The sequence below is a fragment of the Triticum aestivum genome, chromosome 6B (assembly GCF_018294505.1).
Source record: "Triticum aestivum cultivar Chinese Spring chromosome 6B, IWGSC CS RefSeq v2.1, whole genome shotgun sequence".
Classification (NCBI taxonomy): Eukaryota; Viridiplantae; Streptophyta; class Magnoliopsida; order Poales; family Poaceae; genus Triticum; species Triticum aestivum.
The window spans coordinates 120,128,820-120,138,204 of record NC_057810.1 but is presented as its reverse complement, the minus strand read 5'-3'; the positions used below and the strand labels follow the sequence as shown (position 1 = coordinate 120,138,204).

Genomic DNA, 9,385 nt, shown 5'->3' with positions numbered 1-9,385 from the left:
TTCCAATAAAAATATTAAATCTCGGGTTTACAAAGCTAATTTCCTTTTGTAGACCTTTCTCTAATTCTGCGATTGCTTCTTTTTTTCATTAATAAATTTGGGAATCCAATATGAATTATGACGTGGATCACATCGATTTCTTTTTGAATTTCTATGTGTGTAATTACTTCGGAACTTGAATCTGAGTCTATTTTTCTATTATGTGTAATTACTTCGGAATTTGTTCTTCGTAGATGATGGGATGTCTCCTCTTACTGAACGCACATCGTAAAAAAAATCTGAAACAGAATAATGCGAGAATTAGATCCAACTTCACGACTTCACTTTTTTTTACTTATATATATATGTGGTTGTGTACTGCTGTTATATCTTATCAATAGATCAAAGAAGTTTTTGGAAAAAATATACAATTGAAAAATTATTTTGAATACGAATACGAATACGAATCTAATACTAATACTCCCAACTGATGAATCCGAACTGGGTGTCCTCTCCTGGACGACCCCGTTTGCGGGCGCATCCTGATAAACTTGCTTGACCGTCTCCTCTTCTTCTCTTCACCGAGCACACCCTAAACCTCCTCGCAAAGGAAGCAGCTTTCGACTTTCGCCCCCAAATTCGCTCGATCGGAAGCGACGCCGTCGAAAGCAGCAATGGCGGGGCTGTCCCTGCGGTGCGGCGACTGCGGCGTGCAGCTGAGGAGCGTGGAGGAGGCGCAGGCGCACGCCGAGGCCACCTCCCACACCAACTTCGCCGAGTCCACCGAGGCCGTCCTCAACCTCGTCTGCGCCGACTGCGGAAAGCCATGCCGCTCCCAGACCGTAAGATCTCGCCTCCCCATCTCCGCCCCCCCGACGGGACCCGGCCGGATTTGGTGGTTTTCGTTGATCCTGCCTTCTAGATTTACATCTCCGTCGGTGCCTGATCCAGTTCCGTCTGTCGATTCGGTGTGTGTAGGAGGTGGACCTGCACAGGAAGCGCACGGGCCACGCCGAGTTCACGGACAAGACCATGGAGGCGGCCAAGCCCATCGATCTCGAGGCGCCGCCGAAGCCGGCCTTGGAGGCCATGGATGTGGACGCGTCGGGGAGTGCGGAGCCGCAAGGTGCGGTTTCCAATCTGAGATAGGCAAAGGGCTTGTTTCATATGTGACAGATTTCGAATGCTGACGGCATGTTTTGATTCTGGCAGAGTTGGTGGCGCCAGAGGTGAACAAGGAGATGCTTGGGGAACTCGAATCCATGGGCTTTTCGACTGCGCGTGCCACTAGGGCACTTCACTTCTCCGGTATGTATATAGCTACAGCCTCTGACTCCTTTGACTGTCATGTTATCGGTTGATGATGCCACTGCACATAACATTGCCTATGATAATAAGATCATTTTACTGTGGCCCTTGTCAGAATATCTCAAACATAACATTGCCTGTGATTTATTGAGAGCCATATCTTAATTTACTTCATACTCATCGAATAAAGAATAAACTTACTCAAAGTGCTGTGTCACGCTAGGATATACTATTGGGTTCTGAATGGCATAAGATATCAGATTACTTAGCCAAAGAAAACCATGTAAATGAAAGAAAATGTTGATAGTTTAATTATTGGATAACCTACAAATATGAACGGGGGTGATAATACTGAATAACCGACTATATCAAACTATAATCTCTTTTTATCAAATGACTAAATTACCTGAATGGACCAGCATAAACAGTGTATAGAAATATTCTTTTACCATCTCCACTCTCCAGTCATATTTTATAGGTCCTTTTTTGATATTATCTCATGCAGCTGCAAATTTTCTGAACCTGTGTACTTTTACATAGGTAATAGCACCATTGAAGGCGCCATTAATTGGCTCTCTGAGCATCAGGAGGATCCAGATATTGATGAAATGCCTATGGTATGAAGTTTTTATTTTATTCTTCATTGTTTGTTAGAGTAGAGATTTGCTCATTTTGATTTCTGATGGTGCTTGGTCCCATGTTTGCCAGTAAGTATTGTTTTGGTAGTCTTTTCATCACGGTTATATTTTAATTAATTGCAGTTAGTAGCAAATTCATTCTTTGATATGTTATCCATGCTTCTTCCAGAAGCAATGGTTTATTCATATGAATGTATGAGGGTGTTGTACTTTTCCCAAATGACATGGTTTCACCACTTTGGAATTCCATGGTTCAAGAAGTGTCTACACAATATAAGCATGCAACATTTAAGGGGTTTTGTATAAAAAAAAGCTTTAATTGGATGTGTTCACTTTATGGTGAAATGCTACTTTGAAATTAACATTATCAGCTTAAACTATAGCTGATGCTGAATTCAACTGCCAAAGCTACTCCACTTATTGCTGCTTCCATGTGTGCCCAACTGCCCATGCACAAGGACCAACTTGCTTGCTTGATTTAGTTTTGTCCACTGAGCATCTATTAGCAGTGTGTTCAATGGTCGCTGAATAGATGTTGCTGACACTTTTGGCTAGAACAATATTTCTCTCCAGTGCATATCATCTGCAGGTTTCTTATTTAAGGTATCTTATTTCACCTCTCAGGTGCCGGCCAACACCGAGGCTAACAAGCCCTCTCTAACTGAGGAAGAGAAGAAGATTAAGGCACAAGAGCTGAGGTGCTTTTATAAACCATTCTTGAATCATGGGCTGGTGATTAAATAATTCTCTTTAGAAGTAGCAGATATTTGTCTGTTTGTCGGGCTATTTTTCGTTGTACTAAATCAATTCGTTGACATTTGGATACTTATTATTTTCTTTATTTTCTACCTTTAACTTTAATAAATAACCATAATACACAACATAAGTATGGTGCCTTTATACTTTTGTGAACATGCAGTGCCCTAAGCATGCGCTTTGGGGAATGATAGCTTTAGTAGAGAAAATGTGCAGTTTTTACAACACTGCTTTTGAAAGGTGCCATTTCTCCTTAATTGTGCACAAATCTTAGAGTTTTGATTCAGAATAAAGGGCATAGTAACATATACTAGTAGCCATAGGTTATGGACGAGAAATTTCTGAGATGAAGAGCACTTGTCTTGAACTCAGTATGTATCTTTTTGTGGAATATAATATTTTCTTCCAAGACACCTCGTACTGAGAGTATCCATCCCTCCTGTAGGGAGCGTGCTCGTAAAAAGAAAGAAGAAGAAGAAAAAAGGATGGAGAGAGAAAGGGAAAAGGTATGTCAACTTTCATTTTCCCCTGTAAAAATGTCTTTTTTTACTTTCTTGATTTGTAATATATGCCTACTTATGTACTTTAAATGTATATAAATTTGTTAATCAGAATAAACAGAGGACGACATCAGCATAACCTGTAACATATATCTCCATCTGGCTTCTTCTGGACAGATGATCATTTTTTTCACTCCATTTTATAATTGTTCAATCATGTGTCTTGGACCATACAATCCAAATTGGAAGAATATTTGCTGAACAAATATATTTTCGATAGCTCTTTATGTTAATATTTCAGTACAAAAGCTTCCTATGGTTTTCATTTTATTTTATTTAACCTCTAGTCTCAAATTTGTCTGCTGATGTGTATTTGCAAGTGGAAGGAGTTTATTTTATTTTCTTGTTCATCTTCTGAATATGTTATTATGTATATCCCCAACAGATTGTTTGTTGGAGGTTTTTAGGGTACACACATTTTCCTTTTTTCATGTTAGTCTTTACTCTGCAGTACTATCAGCAAGACAATGTTTACAAGCTATACTACATTGTTTATGTGAGGATACCAAACACAAAATTTTATCCATGTTATCTCAATGCTAGTTTATGTTTCATGTGATAACATCTCATCATTTACAAGTTACACTATGGCTCAACATTAGAAAGTAATGGCCTTAGCATACTATTTCTTAGCTCTATATCTAGTATGCATTTTTTAAAGTTTTTATTATTATTTTGCCTCACGGATTAGGCTTTTTTGTAGGAGCGCATAAGGATTGGTAAGGAGCTTCTTGAAGCCAAAAAAATGGAGGAGTTAAATGAAAGGAAACGGTTGGTTCTTTATTTTATTATTATTATTTATTTTACTAGACTTATGCTGGTAATATCAAGTTTTGCTTAATTTTTCCTTGCCATCGGCAGCATTATAGAATTGAGAAGGCTTGAGAAAGAGGAGGAGAAGAGAGCCAGAGAAAAGATTCGCCAAAAACTTGAAGAGGACAAGGTTTCTTATTCATCCATCTCAATTTCAGGAATATTCATATGCTGCTAGTTTGGTTTCAGTTACTAGTATATATTTACCTTTTGTGTAGGAAAGGAATGTTTTACTTTGATTTAACCTGGAGTTATTCAACTGAATGCAATTTTATTTGGTTGCTAACTAGCTGTAGTCATTAAGCCTCAAACAGTTTCTCATATTTTTATTCTCAGGCTGAACGTAGAAGAAAACTTGGATTGCCGGCAGAAGCCCCAGCTGCATCCAAGCCAAGTGCACCACCGCCTGTTGAAGAGAAGAAGGTACCCTTTTTTTAATCCGATTGACCTTGCCATTGTAACCTGTTGATCCAGATTTTGTGCACCATTGTCAATTTAAACACGACATTACACTATTTTGAGCACCTAAGTTGCCTTCCCAAAAATCTAACATGTGAGATGGACAAGATTTTCGTGTACTTTTGAACCTCTCACTTCTCAGAACAAATAGAGGACTCCTCTTCCATGTGAATCCTACTTTGTTTTCTGGTTGGGCAGCCTGTGATGGGCCCTCTAGAACCGTCTGGAGAGGCCAGAGTTCATTTTACCTTTGATAAGATATGTTTAATATTGGTTAATTCTTTAACTGTGGCCTTAAATTTTGCAGAGTGCATTTTTACCTGTCAGACCAGCCACAAAGGCAGAGCGGATGAGGGATTGCTTACGAAATATCAAGCAGCAGAACAAGGTATTGTCCGTTAATTTGATGTGAACTATGGATCACGGTATGGGAGCAGTTTGACACATACACATATAATGGCAGTTGTAACGAACATAGACATTAGTTTATGAGGTTGAGGGACCTAAGTTAGAGTGGCTAGCTGCAGGTTTTGAAGGTCTCTATCCTGCTATCTTCCTAGAAGTAGCAATCATAGAAGAAAAGTAACGTGCATAATAACCCAAATATCCATTTCTGAGCCCAGGCTCATCTGCACCCGGTGAAAAGAAAATTGTGGTGAAAATAGGCTCAGCACAGTTTGGGATCTCCTGATATACATTGCTTTGTGTCCAGTTTCTCTTTGATGCCTGATATGACTTGTGCAGGGTCATATTTGTCTCGAGTGTGTTTGCATACTATCGGGACTATGATATTTCTTGCATGGACTCACTGTCTTGTAGTGAATGACTTGTCCAGTTTGGTTTCCTGTTTTGTTTTGAACCTTGCTATCATTTGGTAACAACTCAATCAGTGATGTGCGCTTTCTCTATGCTAGTCCAGTATATTCACAAACCTTAATAATTAATATAAACTGTACTAGTTATATGATGCTGATTTTTACATACTTACATATAAAATAAGTCTGGATATTATAATCGATTTGATCATACTTACCTACACGGGACTACTGTTGTGACAGGAGGAGGACGCTAAAGTAAAGAGGGCTTTTCAGACGCTCCTCACCTACATCGGAAACGTGGTTAAAAATCCCGACGAGGAGAAATTCAGGAAGATCAGACTTACCAATGCTACATTCCAGGTGAGTTCCCCTTTCCCTGGACTGGTAAAAACGACGCCCCTAACCTGCCGAATAACCCGAGACTGATGGTATGTCTTCTGTTCCTTGCAGGAGAGAGTTGGGAGCCTTGGGGGCATAGAGTTCCTCGTGCTGTGCGGGTTTGAGAAACCGGAAGGCGAGGAGATCTTGTTTCTGGCAAGGGACAAGGTTGACAAGGCCGTCCTGAATGTCGCTGGAGCCGAGCTCAATTCCGCCATCACCAACCCTTTCTTTGGAGTCCTCTAAATCGGGGAGTCCCCGTTGTATTCCCTCCTGAAAATCCGTCGTCTGAATCGGGAATGTGGCGAACAATTGTCGAATTAAACTGTAAAATAGTGTGATCTTGCTTATGAGAAATATCGGACAACACGGGGAAATTTTTACACAGGTGAACTGGTTCTATCCAAAGAAGATCTTTCCAAAGTCTAGGCTTCCACTCCTCAGTTTAACTTTATTACTGCCAGCAAAATAGAAGTCCTTTGCCTCATGTAAAGATCAACAACGTGGGGGGTCATTGAATCCAACAGGTGATGCAGCAAAATAAAAGTAGCCTACTTATACAGTACTCCTTCCGTCCGAAAATACTTGTCATCAAAATAGATAAAAGGGGATGTATCTAGATGTATTTTACTTCTACATTCATCTCTTTTTATCCATTTTGATGACAAGTATTTTCAGATGGATGGAGTATATCACAAGAAACAAATTTCTGCTGCATGCGCACACGAAGGTATATCCACACATGTAGCACATGTGCGAAGTGCTCTTTACCTGAGTCGGCGCCCCCTCCTCTGCTTTTTTTGCGAGGACCCTCCTCCGTTGTGAATAAGTTGTGAACCCTCTACTGGATGGAGGTTAGGTTCTTTGGCTTTGGCAAATTTCTAAAAAGTTGTTAACTTTTTTTATAAAATGATGAATTTGGAAATTAACAAGTTCAAAAAAAAAACTAAAACAAGTCGCAAAGCTTCTGTCTTCTTCCAAGAAAAAAAAATACGTTCCGCAAAAAAGAAAAAAAAATACGGCTTTGCAAACAGGCCGTTAGTACGGCCCAAAACGATTTCCACGGCCCCACACGCCTTGACCTCACAACAGAAACAACGGATTACCGGAAGTGTAGCATGTATCCCTCAAAAGTAAAAAAATAAAAAATGAAGCTACTTCTCGAATCAAAAATTAACGATCCCTCAGGAGAAAAAAAAGACTCAAAAATTAACATATGCTAGTATGTAACATACACTTCAAAAAAGCGTCTACATGCTAGAGGTCGGCGTCTATGGCATAGGTATGGAAGTCGGCAGTAGGATCGAACCAGAGGTCGATGTGCTGCTCTACGTCGATGGTGAGAAAGGAGGAGAGCTACAGGAGTTGGCATTTTGCCAAAAATTTGTCTTTTTGGAAAAGAAGTCAAAGTGGACTTTTCTTTTTGTGGAACTGTTCTCACGAGTACGATGGAAGTTTATTTCAAAAATATTTTCAGAAATTTTTGACTTTTTATTGAATTGCTATTTTTTTTTCCATATAGTCCGCTTCTATCTCCAAGGCAAACCCCTAGACCTCTCGCAACCGTACGAACCACGACAACCATCCAACGCCGACCTGTATCAGTCCGTGGGGTGGTCCGGACGCGATTTCTCCCGTGAATTGGAGACAAAAGTGTGGGAGGTTTGCGGGAGTCCGGACACCCGAAATGTAGGACTCCGACACGACACCCCAGCCCACTCAATCCCCCTCCCGGTCCCATTTTCTTCCACTCCGCCCCTTCCCCTCTTGCTTTGCATCCGCACCCTCCACCTCTGCCTCCGCTGTTGTTCGTCTCCGGCCGCCACAGAGGCATTGTTGGACGTCTGGAGCAAGTGCATGAGAAGTTTCATGCAGGAAAGCACATTGCGCCCTACGACATGTACATCATTTAACGATGCAACGTGAGGTCGTTGTCGTATCATTGGCGCGCTATCCAGGTCAGCATCATCAAGTTTTGCAACTTGGTTAGTCAGCTCGAGGCAAGGTGGCCATTGCACGCGTACATGAAGATGGTAAGTTTTACTTTAATTTCTCTTGCTCAACTTGTTGATTGATTCCTTTCCTCAATGTTGGTCTACACATTATATGTACCCCGCACGCGCCGCCGTGGTGTATCACAGGTCAGAGGGACGGTCATTTATGTGCACACACTGTTGGATGAAGCTGAAGGGAAAGTATGTGTGACAGTAGAGGACATGATCTGTTCACGAAAAAGTGTTGGACATTCAGGATCTAGTCGTATTTGAGACCTTATTTGTACTTGACTTAATTTGCATTTTATGTGTGTGGATGGTGCGCTATTTTCTATTCAAACTGTGATGAATATCAGCCGGTTTTGCATGAATTTCGTCTGCTTTGTTAAAATGCGGTTTGAAATTTATGCGGCTAGCCTCGGATGGTTGCCTCACGCATCCGTGTCCATGGACTGATCCATGTCCATGAACGGATTGCCGTTGCCCTTTGAAGATGCCCTTGACTCCTTCAAAAGGCGTCTACATGCTACCGGATTCCTTTGATGGAGAAAGTCGTGTGCAACTGTATATGTGGACGACTGGGATCTGCGAAGCCTGCGATGCTCTGCATGCCGCATGCACCACCAGACCGGAGCAAGAAAAGAATCGCCATTTTGGCGCCGCTGCAAAATCAAAACAAACTCTAGTATTAGTTTTGCTTTTCAGTCGGTAGGAATTCTAAATATACTAAACCTAGCTAGGTTTCTTTTACCTGATTTTTTTGACTTTTTTCTATTAGTAAAAAACCGACCAATAGGCATGTGACACGTTATTTACTGGGGGTTTTGATGGGATGCACATTGGGGTGCACCTAGAGATTTTCTTCAGGATTTTGTACCAAGTCAACCGAGCAGTCTGCTGGGCGGTGGAGTTGGGCCTGCATGGCAGGGGGCATAGATGCGTGACGTGATTGATTTTCACTGCTTAGTGCATGCATGCATGGGCGGTGGGTGATTCACATGACGTGTCTCTTTCCAATGAGCGGTCGCCGCCTATCCAGTTTTCTCTCAAAAAGTCCGTATGTATCTGCATTGCCGTATGCCTCTCTATATAGATCACCTTCGCTGCTCTTCACTGCATGATGCCCGCTCCACCTCCGCCTTTCCCCGGCCCGACAACTCTTCAGCTCACTCCGGTGGCGGCCGCCCTCCCCTACTCCACCTAGCCATGGAGCTGCCTGTAGGTCGTTCGATCAGATGCCCGACTTCGCCGCGTCGACCATGCCCTAGGTCCACCTGGAGCTGGAAGTAGCCCCATTCTTTCTCTACCTAGCGGCGGGCGCCTTGCACGCAGCGCCGCCGCCGTCATGGACGCCGACCACCGGCCTGCGCTTGCTGATGCCGTCAAGACCAAGGGACTACTCATGCCTCGGCTCCCTTCTCTCCTCCAGTACGTGTCCTGCGCTTGAACCGGCCCCGACGATGGCGCGCACATGTAGTCCGTGACGTAGGCCTATGTGTGCTCAGTGAGGTTCTCCGCCGAAGACGAGGCCGACGCCGCCGAGACGGAGTAGAGGAGGTGGCTGAGTTCCTCCTCGCGGGCAGGGTGAAGGACTGGACTGGACGTGGGCGGAGCGGAGGGCAATCTCGACGGGGGATATCTTGCAAAGTTGCCGCCATGCGTCACGGTAGGACACGACGACG

At 42.7% G+C, this 9,385-nt stretch overlaps 1 protein-coding gene across 1 annotated transcript; it reads left to right on the top strand.

Moving 5' to 3' along the window:
* The first annotated feature begins 503 nt into the window (after positions 1-503).
* On the top strand, positions 504-6,132 carry LOC123136067 (UBX domain-containing protein 4). The gene is made up of 12 exons (XM_044555354.1): positions 504-821; positions 958-1,105; positions 1,192-1,287; positions 1,828-1,904; positions 2,550-2,623; positions 3,127-3,187; positions 3,945-4,012; positions 4,103-4,184; positions 4,391-4,477; positions 4,821-4,901; positions 5,572-5,691; positions 5,782-6,132. Exons 1-12 carry the CDS (start codon positions 654-656, stop codon positions 5,953-5,955), a joined length of 1,236 nt encoding a protein of 411 aa, XP_044411289.1. The 5' UTR covers positions 504-653; the 3' UTR covers positions 5,956-6,132.
* The last annotated feature ends 3,253 nt before the right edge of the window (positions 6,133-9,385 follow it).